A 21,266-nucleotide genomic window follows, 5' to 3' on the forward strand; every position below is an offset into this window, starting at 1 on the left:
CTTTTCTTCTACAAAGTGACAGTATGGTTTAATTCATAGCCTAATGGATCAAATCTCAGGGAACATTCCGTTGCGTCTTTGAATCGTTGTTATTATACCAGGGGTCAGACATCCTTTTCATAAGGATGCTCGCCTTCTTAAGGTCAGATTCTGCACCCCTCAACCAAGTCTGTGCAATACATGGAATAACACTGCCCTCTGCTGGGCAACCCCATGCCCCAACCCTCATGGCTGTTTGATTAGATTAGATTAGATCATATTCGATTCAACTTTATTGGCATTGCACAGAGTACAAGTACTGAGACAACGAAATGCAGTTTAGCATCTAACTAGAAGTGCAAAATAGCAGTAAAAGTGCAGAGTATGTGCAAATGTAAGTGGAATATGTAAATAAATAACGTATGTACAGTAAGAAATAGATATGGAATATGAACAGTATTGATACAAGACTAGCAGCAATAGAAGTGGGTAGTGTAGATATGATAAGTATATATAAAGTGCAGGTGTAAGTGAAATGAAAATGAGAAAAATCAAGTGAATGAGGTAGTAGTAATATTATATACAGAGTAAGTTAAGAGGTATGGTATGATATAAGTACGATGAATACACTATGAGCAAGATAAGTATTTAAATAGATATAAATATGAATACACTATAAGTGGGATAATACAGTAGTAAAAAATAACAGTCTAGTGCAAATGTTCAGTGACTGGAGGAGGGTTTGTGGCAGTCCAAGCCAGGCTGGAGGGGGGAAGTACAGTCACTGGAGGAGGTGTGTGTGGGGGGGCTATCGCCGTGGTGCAGAGTTCAGCAAGGTGACAGCCGCAGGGAAGAAGCTGTTCCTGAACCTGCTGGTCCGGGAACAGAGGACCCTGTAGCGCCTCCCAGAGGGGAAGAGGGCAAACAGTCTGTGGCTAGGGTGTGAGCTGTCCTTGACGATGCTGCACGCCCTCCGCAGACATCTCTTGCTCTGGACAGCCTCAATGGTGGGGAATGAGGAACCGGTGATGAGTTGGGCGGTTTTCACCACCCTCTGCAGTGTTTTCCGGTCCGCAACAGAGCAGCTGCCATACCATACTGAGATGCATTTGGTAAGGATGCTCTCGATAGTGCAGCGGTAGAAATTTACCAGAATCTGAGGAGACAGATGGGCCTTCTTCAGTCTCCGTAGGAAGAAGAGACGCTGGTGTGCCTTCTTGATCAGGGTTGAGGGTCCAAGAGAGGTCCTCAGAGATGTGGACACCCAGGAACTTGAAGCTGGCGACACGCTCAACCTCCGTCCCGTTAATATGGATGGGGGTGTGTGTGCCACCTTTCTTCCTGAAGTCCACAATGGGCTCTTTGGTCTTCTTGGTGTTGAGAGCCAGGTTGTTGTCGGCGCACTACTCCGCCAGGTGCTGGACCTCTTCTCTGTAGGCCAATTCATCGTTGTCGCTGATGAGGCCAATCACCGTTGTGTCGTCTGCAAACTTGACAATGGTATTAGAACCATGTACAGGTGTGCAGTCGTAGGTGAAGAGGGAGTAGAGGAGAGGACTCAGCACACAGCCCTGTGGCATGCCGGTGTTCAGGATGAGGGTTGAGGAGGTTTTCTAGTCTGTGTTAATGTGTAATTCAGTTACCATTTGAGTCTGGGTGCCATGTGTAGTTGGTTATGTGTGATTTCTGTCTGCTAGCGTATTTGCCCACCCCTACCTACTTTTGTAGCAATGCTTGTGTGTGCTTTAAAGCCCCATTATGCGAGAATTCAATGGACACTGTACCCCTAATGTGTATTCGTTGACAAGCTGAAGGATATGGAACCGGCAAAGAAAACGGCAGAAGCAAAAGAAGCATTTTGACTGACAAGGTAGAGTAATATCACGAGGTTTTACACAAATATGACTACATAATTTTATTTATTGCTCACATAACCAAAGAATAACAAAAAAAGAATTACATTAAAATTTTGCCAATATACATTTTTTTATAAGCATTTGAATGTTGAGTATGTGTAATCTCATAAAATGTTGGCGACATGCTTAATATACTTTGGATAGTGTAATTTATTACAAGCTAACCAAGTTGCAAACTTCCCAGGTTTATTGGCGTGAGATTGACAAAGACTGATCAAACTTTTTTTCACGTGAATTTATTTTGATGCTAGGCTGATCTGACTGGCATCCTTTACTAACTTTTAGCTCTCGCCAACGAGTAAAAGCCAGTCCGAGACTGACTCTTGTACAGTCTCTTGCGCGGTTACTCTCTCTTTTTGTCTTCCTCGCTTCCTCCGACAACATCTACTTTAGTTTCTTTGTCACCTCTGCCCTGATGTCCATACAGAGAATACTGTGCTAGCTTCCTCTTATAGCTACTGCATGGGTCTAGTTGTTGTTGCGTCAGGCGGTGCCATAAAGCATTACGTAGTTCTCGCGAGAGGTCTCGCGCCCTGTCCTCCAGAGTTACATAGTGCAATACCAGGCGCACCTGCTGTGGCAGTGGCACAGACGCCATGCTCTGTATTACGTACTACCTATGTATTAGTCAGCGTACCACCAAAATTATTTTAAAGCTGTTATTTTAAGGGAAAAAAAAGTTGCATAATGTTACTTTAATATACGACAAGATGCCAAAGAGAAGCTTTCAGTTTGCACTTTGCCTAGACTGTTGTCAGAAGACCTCATGGAAGAGCTGCATCGGGATGGAGGACATCCCAAGGGCATTATTCCTTGTGTCCCTCCCCTGGTGTCAGTGGAAAGAAGCAGCGGTTCCCCGCCCCAGAAGGCGAGACAGGAGTCAGCTACCTGCCCCTATGCCTCAAGTGGACCCGGGGGACGGACCAGGACCGGGTATCGGGCAGGCCAGCAAGCACGCAGTGGACGGAGGAAGCTGCTGCATCGCTGTTTCGACTGACAGAAAGGGGACTTTGCACACCATTGCCCATCACCTCGCAACCCATCACCTCAGCCATAGCTGTGGCTTGGCCGGCTAGGCTATACAGAACCCATGGACTTAATGCATCATCAGCACAGACTGCCCCAGCACTTGAAGGAGTTTGTGTTGAATGCCTGGGTTATTTGGATCAATTCACCCGTCAGGTGGGGGCTATGTGTACGGGGGGGGGGGGGGGGCATAATGCTGTTTGTGTGATTTGTAAAGGTGCAATTCTGTGTTTAATGTTCTATTTAGAATGTGCCTGTGTTTTCTAGCCTATGTTAATGTTGGTATGTGAGCCTGTGTGCTATGTGTGCTAAGTGTGATTTTCTGTCTGTCAGCATATTTGTCCACCTCTACCTAGTGTGTACCGTACATAAGACTGTCTGCCTTTCACCCATCTGAATTCATTACAATGCTCGTATACGCTATACTGTATACCAATACGTGCACGGGAAACCGTCATTATACGCCGTAGCTACAATATAAGAAAATCGAGAATTCCACAGGCTGAGAGGTTCTGACATCGCCTGTGTGTGCCTCATAATGATAATCGTGTGTGCACATGAGAGATAGAAGTAAAGAGAAAACGCGATAGGAATCGCAAAACCATAATGACCATGTTTTATTTGTCTTATTTCGTAAGTTTTACATGTCTTAATTCGTTTTATATGTCGTAATTCACAAGGAACATTTATTCTGTGTGGTAGTTTAGATTGTCAGGAACTGTCAGTCTTAGTTCAGGCACGTGGTCACTTACAAACGTCAAGAGAGGCTAGAAGATTTCTCACAACTAGTGATGGTAGACTGTAATACAAACTACTAAGCCAACATCCAAAAATATGACGCCTCCCTAAGAGGGCATCTATAGACTACATTTCTTCCCGTCTCGTTTGACGTTGAAAATCAGGTGTTTTCTGTCGCATTGTTGGCATTCTTTGTTGTATGCGTCCGGTAGGTATCCACCCCGCGGAACTTACACAACTCTTCCGAAAGTAGACAGCGCGACGACTTGTCATTGATTGTTCAGAAGAAGGGGGATTTTGAACTTCAACGCAATCATGCTGCCAGTGGTCTACTCCTTGACCTACTTGACCTAACTAACTATATTTTATAGAGGCGAGTTGCCCGTTTCAGGAACTTCAAAAGTTAGAAGAACTTTGAAAACGCAGCCTGTTGTTTGGACATTCAAAGAGGATAGTCGGCATGCAGGTCGGTCGGTGTTCTTGCTTTCTTTAAGGTATATCGACCTAAGTCATGAGGTTCAACGGATACCTAGAAGTCCGGATTGGTGAGGCAGTGGATCTAAAACCAACATCCTACTCAAAACGGCACTCGATTAGACCAAGTTTGAAGTCCCATTTGTTGGACCCTTACATTGTGGCAAAAGTTGATGATGTCAGAATTGGACAGACTCAAACGAAGTCCAAAACGAACAGTCCAACATACAATGAGAGCTTGTGCTCGCAAATTCGTGATGGGAAAGTTCTGGAGCTGGCCGTGTTTCACGATAGTCCAATTGGATACGACGACTTTGTGGCCAACTACACTATTCAGCTGGAGGATATGATAGAAACATCCAATACGAAGACGTTTGAGGGATGGGTAAGCAAGACATTTAGCTACATCTAGACCATAGTATACTGTAAACTATTTTGAAATGTCAATCTACAGCCAGTCAGTAAACTGTACAAAATGTATTGTATGTTTTGTTAGACTGTGCAAATTACAATTTGTAGTTAAAACTAGGAAAATAAATTGAGCTGGTGTTAAATCAGGAGGTAAACCAAAACCCAAGTCCAGTTTCAGTGACTATAATAAAACTGGTGGTGTTGGAGCCTGAAACTATTTGGCTGTCACACAAGAGTGTGACTGTATGCTGTGTCAGAAAGCTGTTCAAAAGCGCAGGGTCATGTTTTGTTAGACTGCAGCACTGCTAAGCTAAGCCTACAGCGAAACATTAGCTCTCATCCTCACCATGGTATGGTTTACATATCAGAATAAATAAAAATGCTCACAAACATGCTGTCCATGTCCCTGTGTGAGTGGGCAGACCATCTGTTCCTCTCTCTGTGTGTGTGTGTGTGTGTGTGTGTGTCTGTGCATAAATACACATTGGATGGAGATGAATTACACGGGCCTACTATAAAAGCCCGCCAAGTCTTCAGAGAATCGGTGCACACCTTGTCTTTGTCTTTTTTTTGCATGACGACTGTTTTTCCACATGCACACCCACTGCAGAGCAGAAAAGCACAAGCGCTCGGAAGCCCTCTCGCTGTTGTAGACCGCCACCGACAACAGCCCCCTTACCAGAACCACAGCCCTCATCTCCACACCTACACCAGAGCACCATCTCACCAAATCCTCAGCAAAGCACAACGTTTGTCATCACCCTGTGATGGTGTGTGACAGTGTTAATGGTTATTTATTTGGCAGGCTTTTATTTTTTTTTGTCCGGAGTGGCTTATGAGTGAGGTGCAATACAAGCAAATAGGTGCTTGAGGAGAAATCAAAGTGATATCTGCACGTCCCAGCTGAAGTGTCAGATATAGCCTCAGGGATTGCAGGAAATGAAGAGGAAGGGCCCATCAAAACAGTGCTGAAAGAGCTGAAAATACAGCGATACTGTTCATTAAAAAGTTGGAATCACATTATGAGCTGAAGTTTGTGAAGCTGTTGATGTCGCACCTCTGTGCCCTTCACATGTTTGAAATAACCTACATATTTGGGCGGATGAAAGACACAAAGGCTTGACTGACATATTTTAAAATTGCCACACAAGAGTCAAGGCTTCTTTATAAGTGGGTGTCTTGAGCATTCACTCAGGCACAAGACATTAAAAAACAACCTTGCTCCTGGCTTCTAGTTGACAGTAGGTTATAGTTTTGTCTGTTGTAATGGTCTACAGGTAAATGCCATTTGTTGTGCTGAAGAGACACTTTTCAATGGTGTCATTGAAGGAGTTATCGTCTGAAGTAATCAGAAAAGAATCTCGTCAAACAGAATCTTCCAGATTCTTGTCCTCGCAGTACTCGCCTGCGTGCATTGTCATGTCGATGACGCATAGACTCACACATTGTCATTTCGTATTAATTATACCAGGCTTTAAATATTCTTTCGAAAGTAGATAGAGGAATTATACCAGCAATGGATTCGACATAGATTTGACAAGTCCTTTACTTGAAAACGTGGGTTAACAGTTAACAGTAATTTAACTTAGGGGTAGGTAGATATAGAACAGTCTGTACTATCTTACAGATACTAATTATCTTTAGTATCTTCCCGTTTTAAAATGAGAAAAATATAATGTCATTGTCATTACAAAACAGATACATCAAATACCTGTAGACGTAGTGTCATTGGTGGAATTCCCTGTCCTTGCTGAGACTGTACTCACAACTCTGTTTCATTGAGTTAGATCTCATGGCCAGCTGCCAGTCTGAGGCATGGAGTTTCCTGAACCGGCTTGGCCGTCTCTCTGTGTCTCTCAATGCAATTCAATTCAGTTCCATTCAAATGAGCTGTACTGGCATGACAATTATTTTGTATTGCCAAAGCATAACATTTAAACACATGGATTACATACAGAATACAAAGATATGGCAAACATAGCTATATGCATCTGAGATAAAGAAGTGTGTGTGTGTGTGCGTGTATGTGTGTGTACCTGTTTGCATGTATGTGTTTGTGCAGTATGTTCTTGAATGGTGTTTACAATGTTGTGGATGGGTCTATGTGTCTGTACAATGGTGGTGTCTAAGCAGTGTCCCTGGATCGATGACACTCAGTTATATATTTAACAGCAAGACCTGTTGTCTCCAAGTAAGACAGGCAATATCTCCTGTTCCCCTAAATTTCGGATCCCTGGACGTAGGCTAGCAAACCTGTCAAAACAGGTGTTCCGAGTCTCAACCTCGCAGTGAAGGAATCTCAACATATAGTGACCACATATTCTTTGCTCTCTTGGCAACCATGATTTTCTCAGTCTGTCTTTTTCTATGGCTAGACTCTGGTCTCTCGGTCAGGATCTGCCTCTGCTTTGTATCTCTGACGGTAGATAAGTAGACAAGAGATAATCCTCAAATTCATATTTTGATTTTATGGCCCGATAACGTTGTAATTTGCTTTGAGTTTTTGTCTCATTTTGCAAATGTTCCAAATACTTGGATGATCTTATTGATGTTTAGTTTAAAAGCAGTAGTTTGTCTTAGAACAAATTACTATCTGTTATAGGGACAGTAGTTAGTCTCAGTACAAGCTGATTCAGAGGACTCTTTCCAGGGTTTAGAGCTTGAGTTTGTGCTGCGTTAAAATGCCGGGTGTCTGTGGGACTTTGTTAATGCATTCAATATGTATATGTATAATGTTGATTCTTAGAATCTGCTTAATTTCTGGCCTACATGCATTGGTTGGTGTTTTCTTTTGAATTTTTAAGATCGTTGCACACAATTCTGCATGTAGTGCGTCTGTAGGATGCTCGTCCCATCTAGTGTAGCTATGCTCAGTGAGTGGACCCCATACCTCACTTCCATACAGTGCAATTGGCTGGATTACACAATCAAATATTGTGCACCAAATCTTAAATTGGTATATCTATGTTCCAAGATTTTATTGTTATTGCATATAGAGCTCTGCATGCTTTTTCCTGCCATGCTGAAACTCCCTAAGGCAATCGAGCCAAGATCAGTGTACTGCATAGTGTGCTCTAGGGCGGTGCTGCCTAGATTGAAATGGCATCTGTGTTCCTGACACCTGGGCTTCTTTTGGAATATCATAATGTTTGTCTTTTTGGATGTATTGTTAGGGCCCAGTGTTGACCGTAGTTATCTAGCAGGTCCAGATGCTGCTGTGGCCCCTGTGCAGTGGGAGACAACAGCACCAGGTCATCTGCGTAGAGTAGGAATATTATTTCATTCTGTAGACTGTTCCAACTCTTACTGTATCATTAATGTAATTGTTGAAGAAGTTTACAACATAATCCTTCATCCCAAACAGAGTCAAGTGCCTTTTTTAAATCAACAAAAGAGGCAAATATTCTCTCTCTCTCCTGCTCTCTCTCTCTCTCTCTCTCAAATTGTCAAATTCAACTTTATTGGTATGACTGTGTTGCCAGACAGTATTGCCAAAACAATGCATTGGACATACAATACAACAAAATGTAATACATAAACATATGTAACATAAGTCAAATAAATATATTAAATAGAATATATATATATATATATATATATACAATATACTTATTATATATATTTGTTTTATTATTTAAAATTTCACTTATTGTATTATATATATATATATTATATATATTTGTTTTATTATTTATTATTTCACTTATTGTATTATATATATATGTATATATATATATATAACAAGTATATATAATAAATTAATATATAATAAATATATTGTACGTAAACTGGGGATAAAACAAAATAGGCTGTCTCTCTCCCTTACAGCATTAGAGAGACTCAACGAAACAAACGCTAGAGCAGAAGGAGTGGTAGATGACGAGACAGGGACATAAAGAATGCCTGTACATAGATAGATAGATACGTTTCAACTGAAGTATGTCCAGTACGTCACACTGGGGCTTTTCCTGTAATTTCTCATTACGTAGCACTGACTGTGAGTGTATGTGTGTGTGTGTGTGTGTGTGTGTGTGTGTGTGTGTGTGTGTGTGTGTGTGTGTGTGTGTGTGTGTGTGTGTGTGTATATGTGTGTGTCTATTTATGTTTCCTTCTACAGATGGTTTCTGGAAATTTTAGGTTCCTTATCCTATACACACACACACACACACACACACACACACACACACACACACACACACACACACACAGCAGGCAATCCAACAGCTGCTTCATCAGCAAAACTGCAGTCAAACATACTGCTTCTTTCAGTATTTCTAAAAAAATATAACTATGAAATGAAAATGATTTTCATTATTATTATTATTATTATTATCTGAGGTTCCTAACACTTACACTGAATCTCAATGTGATTACCCTTTATAAATAAAAAGGTAAATAAATTAACTAATGTCTGTGGACATTACAATATGTGCATTATTCAGCAGAGGAGAGGCTCATTTTGACCCCTAGTGCTGTTTTATTTAGTCATCATCCCTGATGGTCCACTGATAGTTTACCAGTCAGAAATGCCTGGATCATAACTGAATTATTTCACTTTGGGGTAGGTTTGCACATAGTCATGATTGTGAGGTTATGCAAAGCAGATTTCTGTTTCGGTGGAAACCATTGGCCCCCCAAGTTTTTGTGGTACATTTCCGTGGAAAGGCAATATTATGCTGTGTCCTTGTTTTTTTTAATGGGAGGATATGACGTTGCAATAACACTCAGGCACAGTACACTTTTCCATGTGGTTCCAACATTTTCAAAGATTTTTGTCTGTGTATGTTTGGAACCAGATACCATAGCTTGTTTTCTTTATCATCTGAAGTGGTATAAAATGCCAAACACCGTTTTTGGTAAGACTCTCATTTTAGTTTTTAGAAATGGAGAAAGGATGTCAACAACTTTGACAACTTTGATTGTGGACCTGAAATGTATGCCATATATGATTTTTCTTTCTTTGTGTGTGCGAGCGTGTGTGTGTGTATAGTACCAGATAGGTTTGTTTTGTTTTCTATCTTGTTCCCAGAACAGAAGCTGACCCAGGTCTCCTATGTCATTTCCTGTTCCCTCTCCCTGCTTCAGGTGGCGCTGGAGCCAGAGGGACGTGTCTTTGTCACCATCTCCCTCACTGGTTCCTTCACCGATGGTATCTACAAAATATTGTCTTTCCTTCTTATTCTTCTGTGTTACTCTTTTTTTGCTCATGCCATGCTTCCTCCTACCATTATTACAGAAGCCATTTCGCTTTGTGTGGTTCATTGACTGGTAGGAAGTTGAATGGCTGCCAAATTGTGAATACTTGCCAGATTTGAGTTTCCAAAATGCTTTTAATGAAAATGTTTTCATTTAGTTTTTTTATCTTAATTATTAATTGATTTATTATTGAATACACATCTTTACTTTTAATTGCATCATGTGTTTCTTTTACATCCTCTGCAATATTTCCTCTTCTGTCTCCTTTTCTTGCTCTTTCTTTTTCTTTTCTTTTCTTTACTTTTCTCTCTCTCTCTCATTCCTCTCTCCCTCTCTTTCTTTCTCTCTCTCTCTCTCTCTCTCTCTTTCTCTCTGTCTCTCTCTCTCTATCTCTCACACTGTCAGATGCAGCGATTGTAAATGGGCCAAAGAGTCATAAGAGGCTGATGAGGAAGAAAGCCCTGAAGAGGAAGGTACACCAAATCAACGGCCATAAGTTCATGGCCACCTACCTAAGGCAGCCCACCTTTTGCTTCCACTGCAAGAATTTCATATGGTGAGACACACACACACACAGACACACACACAGACACACACACACAGACACACACACACAGACACACACACACAGACACACACACACAGACACACAGACACACACACACACACACACAGAGAGAGAGACACACACCTTCTGCTTCCTCTGCAAGAATTTCATATGGTGAGGCACACACACATACATGCACAAAGACACACACACACACACACACACACACACACACACACACACAAGCACATGCTGAGCATTTCAAGGCAATTCATCAGTAATTAAATTCAATTTTATTTATATAGCGCCAAAACACCTCAGTCAGAGCCTGAACGCCTCAGTAACAGCTTCATGCACTGAGATAAAGCCACATCTCCACTCCCTCTTTCTCGCCCACACACATACAAAGGCAGACCTACATACATAAACACACACACACACACACACACACACACACACACACACACACACAAAGCTCTTCAAGGTAGTTCATGAAGAACTGTACGTGGTGGGACATCACATCTATACATTCACAGACAAAGACTCCCACGCCTCTAAGAGGCAATTCATCAGCCAGGGATTCATGTGGTGAAGCATGCATGCATGCATGCACACACACGCGCACACACACACACACACACACACACACACACACACACACACACACACACACACACACACACACACACACACAGCAGGCAGTCCAACAGCTGCTACATCAGCAAAACTGCAGTCAAACATACTGCTTCTGGCAGTCCAGTTCCTGTGCAGTAGTTACATGTTGGGAAACATCTTGCACAGACACAAACACACACACACACTCGCACTCACACTCACATGCTCAAAGACTCATGTACTGCTTCCTCTGACAGTCTTACTTATGACCTACATCTGTCCCTCCTTAAGGCTACTCATACTCCTCTGCTTCCTACAGAGAGACTTACATGCTTACACACACCCACACACTCACACTCATCTGTGCAAACACACACACACACACACACTCACATACACACACACTCACACTCATACTCATCTGTGCACACACATACACACAGGCACTGTCACTCACAAAAGCACACACACACACACACACACACACACACACACATATATATATATATATATATATATATATATATATATATATATATATGCACACACACACACACACACACACACACATACTACAAATCTGTCTAACCCTAATACTCCTCTCAGGGCTATTCACAGATGTCTGAGGCATTAACATGTAAAGCACTTTGAGTGCTTTATGAGTAGGAAAGCGCTATATAAATGCAGCTCATTGGCATTTACATCTCTGCTGTGGGGCAATAGTCAAAAACTGTTGGTTCCAAAGTAAACACATACGAAACGTTATTTCTGGCAGACACACAGAAATGCAGAAAAATATTATTTCTAACCCACAAGTGTATGTCCTTTGGCTACCAAATTACCTTCACCACCCTCGGCCCTTCATATTGTGAAATACTCAATTTCGCCCCGTGTTGTGACGGACTGACATTTCACTCCCACAGCAAAATCTCACACACACGCACACACACAAACACACACTCACTGACTTGCTGCCAAATTATTTATATGTGTACAAAATGTGTAATTATGTGTATATGTTGGTAATAGCTCATAACACAAACACTGTTTTTTTTCCAATTAGTGTCAAGCTGGAGAATATCATTAGTCCACAGTTGAGCTAATGTGATTGTGAAGCTAATCAGCTAATGCTAATATGAAGGATTGTGAACATGGCAATGACATAATTCTACGTATTGACTTTTTACAGGGGTGTATTTGGCAAGCAAGGTTACCAGTGTCAAGGTCAGTAGTTCCACCACTCTGTGTAGGTCTTTATTGCTGAATGGATTTTCATAATGTAAACGACCTTCATACTTTCAAAATTAGCATCATATTACAGGATTTGAGAGGAGGAAGCGCTGGTTGAGGATGTTAGGTTATTTTCCTTCCCTATTGTGTATCTCCCTTTTTTATCGAAGGACACTACTGTAAAGGTTTGTTTTCTCTTGAAAAAGGGTTTGGAATGAGCATTTTCAGAAATATAATTTAGTTTTGGATAAATTAGGGCTGGGCGATTTTTCGATCTCGATTCGGGATCGCGATAAAATTTTGATCGATCTCGATTATCTCCTTGTGACATGTATTCGATCTCACGTGGCAAAAGTATGCGCAACAACAGTGTCGGAGTCTGTCGTACGGTGTTCATATTAGGACATCCTCAGATCTCAGACTCAAGTGTCAGACTCAAACGAAAAGGCATCAGGTCTCAGACCAAAAGTAGTCAGACTCAGGCGAAACGGCTTCAGTCTCAGAAAAACCTCTGTCATCCTCACACAAAACTTTGTCAAACCAAACGGCGTCATCCTCACACAAAACTTTGTCAAACCAAACGGCGTCATCCTCACACAAAACGTTGTCAAACCAAACGCCGTCATCCTCACACAAAACTTTGTCAAACCAAACGCCGTCATTCTCAGAAGAACTTTGTTAGAAAAAAAGTTGTCAGATCTAGATGAGAGAGCTGTTGACTAGCTTTCTGAATGAGCTACAGTAGCAGCTTTTACAGTTAATACCGCTGTGGTGTTTCTGTTAACTGGTACAGCAAGAAAACTTACTTCTGTAATACGAAATAGTTGTTTTCTGCAAGCTAGTTCACTCGTGTAAAGTAAACCCATGTTTAGTCCTCCGGTTGCCGACTTTGCTGAAGAATGAATGCCTCCACTTGTCGCTAACCTAACTTCGCTAGCTAGTCAAACTTAACAAACTAGCAGAAGGTCTATGATAGTATACAACATTTGAATTGTTTCCTTCATGGTATACGTTAATGGCGATTGTGTTGTTTAGTTTGACTTCATTTTGTCTGAGTCTGAGATCTGAGTGGAGTTTGGTTGTAGTATCCATGGCAACCGGAGGACTAAACATGACTTTACTTTACACAAGTGAACTAGCTTGCAGAAAACAACTATTTCCTATTATATTGTAACGTGCTGGCATAGTCGCCCCATAATGCCGTGCGGCAGGCGCGTGCCGTGCCATTTTGACATTGGGTCTGTTCGAATAGGCTTAAAATGCGCCCTTCCTTCCTTCCTTCCTCCCTAGTAAGAGAGCAAGTACTGTTCGAAATGTCTTAAACCTTCTCTTCCACTTTAGTAAGATACCTTGAAATACGTCACATAACGGTCATTTTTCAAGAGAGCATCTGAGCTGTCTTGCTCTCTTATGGCTGCAGGTATTACCCATAACTCTCTGCGCCATTCCCTAACCGGAGACAAATTTAAAAAAAGATGGCGGATGAAATCGTCGAAGTTCCACAAAAGTATTCACCGATGTACGTTTCTTTGCTTTTTTTGGTAATTTTTTAAAAAAGTTACCGAGAAATAAACAGTGTACTATGTACTTATGTCATGATTGATTAACAAAAATAGTCTGTTTCGTTAGCGATGTATCCGTTAGCCAGGTCGCTAACAGTAGCTGCTAGCTAGCAAATAAGCACACACAGCATGATGACACAGCGTCATGTTGCCGTACATCCTATCTTAATAGACTGTTCGAAATCAACGGTTTTTGAGATACCTTCCCCCGAAAGGACCTCTCTCGTCAGACACCTGTCCAACAAGAGATCAAGGATTAGACAGCTATCTAAGAATCCGAACACAACCATTGTGTTTTTCACTTTTGATATTGTAACAAATCACGGAAGTGCTTAATATTTGTTATGGCCTTAAACACAACACACTGTCAAAATGGCACGGGCTTTATCCCCTGGTACAAGTTATCACGAACAGACTGTGCTATCGTCACACACCTGTATAAACTCCGTCCCAACACAGAACAACGACATGCAATTAGAACAGTAAGGAACATTGTTAGGGAACATCGTTGAGCGCTAGTGCCGCACGGCATTATTGGGCGACTATGCCAGCACGTTACAATATAATAGGAAATAGTTGTTTTCTGCAAGCTAGTTCACTTGTGTAAAGTAAAGTCATGTTTAGTCCTCCAGTTGCCATGGATACTACAACCAAACTCCACTCAGATCTCAGACTCAGACAAAATGAAGTCAAACTAAACAACACAATCGCCAATAACGTATACCATGAAGGAAACAATTCAAATGTTGTGTACTATCATAGACCTTCTGCTAGTTTGTTAAGTTTGACTAGCTAGCGAAGTTAGGTTAGCGACATTAAGTCAGCAACTGGAGGACTAAACATGGGTTTACTTTACACGAGTGAACTAGCTTGCAGAAAACAACTATTTCGTATTATATCAAAAGTAAGTTTTCTTGCTGTACCAGTTAACAGAAACACCACAGCGGTATTAACTGTAAAAGCTGCTACTTTAGCTCATTCAGAAAGCTAGTCAACAGCTCCCTCATCTAGCTCTGACAACTTTTTTTCTAACAAAGTTCTGCTGAGAATGACGGCGTTTGGTTTGACAAAGTTTTGTGTGAGGATGCAAAAACTACATATCGTGATAAGAATCGAGATCGATCAATATGGAAAAACATATCGTGATACATTTTTTTTCCATATCGCCCAGCCCTAGGATAAATCTACAAAACAATTCTGGTACTATGCAGCTTCAGAAGTGACAGATAATCTTGTATGAACAAGTTAAAAGTAGAACCAATGAGTGGGCGGAATGGCCAGTTGAATACTACTTGACACAAGGACACAATAACACTCGGAATGCCCCATATTTCTAGACATTGAACCTTGAGTATTGAGACAGACTGATGCTGTATTTTGTTAGGTAGCAACAATGAAACTTGCACTATTGTTCTACACCCCATTGTTCTGTTTTTCTCTCATTGTTGAGGAACTTAAGTCCATGGTATGCCATAGTAAAGACTGACCTCTGATCAGGGTAGAGGCCAGCGGGTTTAGGTAGAGAGATGCACATGTGACATGGACAGATCAGACCACTGTTTGAGGGCTCCCTAATCACTAGCACACAGTCCAGTGTCTGACCGAAATTCCAATTCTTAATTCTAAATTCCAATTCCAAACCTAGGGAGGTGTGAGGTTATTTTGCATTTGTGTTTTCCTGACATCATTTGCGTGCATCTCCAGTCACATCACTGTGAACATTACTAGCATGTTACGGTTTTTCAGTATCATCACTGTGAACATTACTAGCATGTTATGGTAATAGTGATGTTAGAAAACTCACCCTTTGGAGTTAATGTTATGCTTAAAGCAGCAGTGAAAAGTTTTCCTCTAAAACTAGTGATCAAATGGAATTGACAGGTGTGTTTAACTGACAGCTGTGTTTTATGACCATAATGTCAAAATAACTTTGTGGACATTATGAAAAACTAGGTATTTACAAAAAGTTACCTCAAAAGAAGAAAATAAACCTGCATAATGTCCCTGAACATTCATAAAATGCTGAATAGGAACCACCACCAGATTACAACTGTCTTCTGAACAGAAATGGCACAAATTTCAGCGTGCTTGGGATCAAGGGCCTGAGCCAATCCAGTGTCAGATGCTGACCCTGGGCACCCCGGTTCTGCCATCATATTCTTCAACTGCTGTGTGTTGCGGTGTCTGATCTTCTTTTTTCCCCCTACGGTCCTGTGTGGGTCTCAGTGTGCACCTGTGTGGTCCACAAGCGATGTCACAGCCATGTGGTGACCGAATGCCCTCGCATGAAGAAAACCGATGAAGAACAGGTCTCTCTCTCTCTCTCTCTCACACACACACACACACACACACACACACACACACACACACACACACACACACACACACACACACACACACACACACACACACACACACAACCATCATGATGTGTTGTTCTTGCTCAATGGAAATGTCCCTCTCATAGGGTCCCAGTCAAGGCTTCAGCATCAATCTCCCCCACATTTTCAAGAAGCACAACTACAAGGTGCCCACCTACTGCAACCACTGCGGTTCTCTGCTCTATGGTCTGGTCAAACAAGGCGTGCAATGCCAGGGTGAGATTGACATTCACACCTCCTACACACACACACACACACACACGCGCACACACGCGCACACACACACACACACACACACGCACACATGCACACATGCACACACACGCGCACACACACACACACACACACACACATGCACACATGCACACACACACACACACACACACACACACACACACACACACACACACACACATGTGTATTTCCTGTCCCTGTTCCAGCCCACTGCCTATACATCCTTTGTTCCATCTGCAACTCGTTTTATAGTTATTTATGTGAGGGTTTGTCAACAAGGGTATAAAATGTGAATGTGAGGATGTTGTTATTTATTATAGTAGTAGTTGGTAGTTTGCCAAAATTGTGCTTGACTTGACTGTGTGTGTGTGTGTGTGTGTGTGTGTGTGTGTGTGTGTGTGTGTGTGGCTGTGTAGGTTGCAAGATGAATGTCCATATTCGTTGTCAGGAGAACGTGGCGCCTAACTGTGGTGTGAACACTGCTGAGTTGGCCCGCACGCTGGCAGACCTAGGCCACAAGCCAGGACCCTCCACTCAGGTACGCACACGCACACGCACACGCACACGCACACGCACACGCACACGCACACACACATACATACATTCACACACACACAAACACACACACACACACACAAAACATACACACACACACACACACACACACGCACACACACACATGCACACACACATACACACACACTCACACACACTGCCTATCTCTCTTTCTTTTCATACCCACATAGACCTACACGTTCTCCAGCACAAAGCATAACTGTTTTAACAAATTAATGAACCTGTCACTAGTTTAGTTGTTCGACCCCATTTTCCTCTGCCTTTATATCATTCATTTTTTTCCCCCACAGCAAAAGCCAACTATTGTATCTCTGTCTGAGACACACACGTGTATATATCTATCTATCTAAATCTAAATCTATATCTATATCTTAGTGCTGTCAAACGATTAAAATATTGAATCACGATTAATCGCATTTATGTCATAATTAACTCAAAATTAATCGCGATTAATCGCAAATTTTTATCTATTCTAAATGTCCCTTCATTTATTAATTTTTTCCATCATTTTATTTTAATTTTAATGCCCTTATCAACATGGAAAAGTGGATTGGCTTGCTTTATGCAAATGTTTTATTTTCTTGAAAACCAACATTGCCAAACAGGGCGGTACAAAATAAAATTATAAAGTGCACATTTCAGGTAAACAAGGACTCAGCCTATAGTGCAGTTAAAGCATGGCTTAATATTTTCTTTTTTGAAGTTGGCTGGGAACATAGCAGTCAGGCCTCTTATTTCAGAAACAATGAACCGTAACAGTTAGATTACCAATAAAAGGTAAGCCTACTACTTATTTGCTTTCAGCCAGCTGCCTGTTGACATTTTCAGACAACAGTGAAGCTTGCTTCTTTTGCACAACACAACTTTTAAAAGTAAACTTTCCATTCAGAAGTTTTTTATCATCCATTTCACCGTATCGCGCTCACCATTCACTCAAACCGTAAAGGTTAGCCTACTACACAGTTTTCGAGGCCAAAAAGAACGTTAATCTAAAAAAAAAAAAAAAAATCTTGCGTTAATCTCACGATAAAAAAAATTACGGCGTTAAAATGGGTTTGCGTTAACGCCGTTAATAACTCGTTTAACTGACAGCACTACTATATCTATATCTATATCTGTATCTATATCTGTATCTATCTATATATATGTGTGTGTGTGTGTGTCTGTGTGTGTGTGTCTGTGTGTATGTGTGTGTTTATATATCCATATATGTATATGTACATCCTCCCGTAGCGAATGACCGCCATTGTAAAGCCGAGAGCTGTGGGGGAGCCAGAACTCCCAGAGCCCACGTTGCAGAGGGTGGGGCTGGAGGACTTCACCTTCCTGCAGGTGCTGGGCAAAGGCAGCTTTGGCAAGGTGAGACTTCTGGCTTCAGCCTGCAGGAGATGATTGGAGAAGGTGGAGGATTTTTTTTAAAACAGGCCTTTCTTTTAAAGGTGTGATGAAACTGTGGCAAAGCTCACACAGTTTACCTGTCATCATTTGACAGGATGAGAGTCTTAAAGGTGTAGTCCTTGATTCTAACTCATTATACTTTCTGTGAAATTCGGCTAAGTTCTCCTCAGGTTCCTCTAGCTGGCAGTCCATTGTGTGTTGTCTGTCTGTGTATGGTCCTGGCTCTTTAAATGGAATAGCAAATGTGATTGGACTGAGCAATACCCTATTCCAGCCAATCAGCAACAAGAGGCACTCATGCTCCAACATGACCTCAGGAGTACTTAAGGGAGGGGTGTACTTCATTGATTGTTGAGTTCAAATATCAGCCATCTTCCAACAGCTTTCACCAGCATCAAGGGCTAAACCTTTAAACCAAGCCATTGCTGAAGTTGATATATGTCCACACACACTTGTACAGGTGATGCTGGCGTGCATGAACAGCACGGAGATGGTGTACGCTGTGAAGATGCTGAAGAAGGACGTGATCCTGCAGGACGATGATGTGGAGGCGACCATGACTGAGAAGAGAGTGCTGGCTCTCACCAACCACCACCCCTACCTCACACAGCTCTACTACTGCTTTCAGACATCGGTGAGGGCATACACACACAGAGACAAACACAGGCCCGCTCCTCCATGCTCTCACTCCTGTGGTGTGTGTGTGTGTGTGTGTGTGTGTGTGTGTGTATCACACTGTAAGACATGGCCCGCTCCTCCATGCTCTCACTCCTGTGGTGTGTGTGTGTGTGTGTGTGTGTGTGTGTGTGTGTGTGTGTGTGTATCACACTGTAAGACATGGCCCGCTCCTCCCTGCTCTCACTCCTATGGTGTGTGTGTGTTGTCTTGAATCTCTGCTCTGCTGCTCCCCTTGTAATTGGCGTGTCATTGTCGCTTGTGCATTCTCACCTTCTCCCCACTCTCACGCTCTCTGGCCCTCCCTTACAGACAGGCTGCGGAGACAACTACCAGGTCAACTGGTATGTTCAGGTAGAACCACTTCCTTGCAGCGCTCATTGCAGTGTTGCACGCACGTGTTTGGGTTTCAGTTGAACTCATTCCAGCAAGGTTTCTGTTTTGATGTCCTATCCAGATTGTCTGCTCTAAATACTTGTCCATAGGTACATTGAGTACATAGGTACAACCACTTTAGCCAGTGCTACAGAAATCTCAGCGGCATGTCAGTAGCACTGAACCGAGATTTAGGAAGTTGGCTTTCAGGAGTATTTAGGTCACTGCTACTGTAGCTTAAAACATTTCTGTTTCACTACAGAGCAGACACCCAAGGCTATATGCTAATAGGTATTTGTTTGCTAGCTAGTGTTTATGTCTTTGTTTTAGTACGACCACATCAGTCCCTGTTTTAAACGCTCCTTTCTTTGTGTACTCATTATACTTGTTATATCCACTCTCATCCGCTTGTTTTTTTTGTTTGGGCTGATGTATAATTAGTCAGTGGGATGGGATGGCAAAAAGTATGTACTTTAATCTCAAATGAGTTAACGTGCCAGTAATAGTGTCTCGACCCAATGGCTTTAATATAATTAATATATATATATAATATATTAATGTGTATATATAAATATAATATAATTAACACATTAATATAACACTCTTAGGTTAGGTGTGAACCTAGTACAGTTTGAATGCAAGGCAACAGTTCCAGACCACAGTGTGAACATGGTTTTGGCAGTCAGGCTAACCAAAAAACCTAAACCGCAAGAAACCAGTGTGGTTTTCAACACTGAACAAGGTGGAACTTAAAGGCTGCATACAAGATACTGGTCACTTAAATTGAGTCATTAGAATAGTGTTTGATGACCGATTTCAACTCTCATGCAATACAATTGTGCTGCAGTGTCACTTTACAACAGCAGATGGCAGCAGCTAGCCTGATTATGAGTTCAGTCACAACTCCTCTACTTCAGCTTGTGACATTTTCCTGTCCTTTGACAAAGCAAGAGTACTTATACTGACAGACTAACAACAGCTGGGATGGGTTGTGAAACTGTGGAATTTCTATCTGTGAATGGGCCAAATCTCACAATCCTCACCGTCCATCACTGGGGCTTATTTCTGACAGTCAGTAACAGCTGTCTACGGCTGTTTAGCAGAAACACTTCCTTCTGACATGTCCTAGAATCATCAATCCGTGGAGCACTGGACAATGTTTCCTGTGTTTTAATGATATCTTGACAACATGTTAAATAAAGTGTTCTGTCTATCTTATCCATCCATCCATCCATGCCTGCCATCTCTCTCTCTCTCTCTCTCTCTCCAGGACCGTCTTTTCTTTGTCATGGAGTTTGTGAATGGTGGTGACCTTATGTTCCACATCCAGAAGTCCCGGCGATTTAACGAGGGTCGGGCGCGCTTCTACACCGCTGAGGTCACATGTGCTCTCATGTACCTGCACTCAAAAGGCGTCATCTACAGGTGAGCTCCAAGTCCGTCTGTTGGGGTGTGACACACACATATTGACGCTAATACACACACACACCCTAACACAAATGCTGTACACAAAGACTCACACTCACGCAATCAAACTCACTCACTCACTCACTCACACACTCTCTCTCTCTCTTCTCACTCACTCACACACACACACACACACACACATATATACACACATATACACAAGTACACACCTCACACATACAAACACATATGCACGAAGACACACACAAACTAACACAAATACACCAAGCCATTGGAATTATGTTTTCAAAATATTGAAATGCTTCTCGGTATTCTTAATGGTCATGGTTTTTTTCTTACATATTGTGATGCAGCTTGTGTCATTTGCAGTGAAAGGCTGCTGGTCCAGATATGGTGCAGTAGACCAGTGTAGTAATAGCTAACAGTAATAGCTTTCTAGGAAATATATTTGCATGCAGCGGTAGCTTCCATAACAAAGGTCGCTGTTCTCAAAACCGCACCAGTC

General features: G+C 41.9%; 1 protein-coding gene across 2 annotated transcripts in view; it reads left to right on the top strand.

Annotated features, from left to right (window-relative positions):
• Positions 1–3,638: 3,638 nt before the first annotated feature.
• Positions 3,639–21,266, top strand: part of prkchb (protein kinase C, eta, b) — a 30,535-nt gene continuing 12,907 nt past the window's right edge. The window contains exons 1-10 of one of the 2 annotated variants that reach the window (XM_031581751.2): positions 3,639–4,518; positions 9,579–9,693; positions 10,146–10,296; positions 12,092–12,126; positions 15,921–16,003; positions 16,162–16,291; positions 16,726–16,847; positions 18,119–18,244; positions 18,744–18,917; positions 20,604–20,758. In XM_031581751.2, coding sequence (XP_031437611.1) covers positions 4,171–4,518; positions 9,579–9,693; positions 10,146–10,296; positions 12,092–12,126; positions 15,921–16,003; positions 16,162–16,291; positions 16,726–16,847; positions 18,119–18,244; positions 18,744–18,917; positions 20,604–20,758 — 1,439 coding nt within the window. In that variant the 5' untranslated portion in view covers positions 3,639–4,170. The remainder of the gene's footprint in view (positions 4,519–9,578; positions 9,694–10,145; positions 10,297–12,091; positions 12,127–15,920; positions 16,004–16,161; positions 16,292–16,725; positions 16,848–18,118; positions 18,245–18,743; positions 18,918–20,603; positions 20,759–21,266) is intronic. The other variant, XM_031581752.2, reaches the window with a different exon arrangement.

This window comes from Clupea harengus, chromosome 15 (genome assembly GCF_900700415.2).
Source record: "Clupea harengus chromosome 15, Ch_v2.0.2, whole genome shotgun sequence".
NCBI lineage: Eukaryota > Metazoa > Chordata > Actinopteri > Clupeiformes > Clupeidae > Clupea > Clupea harengus.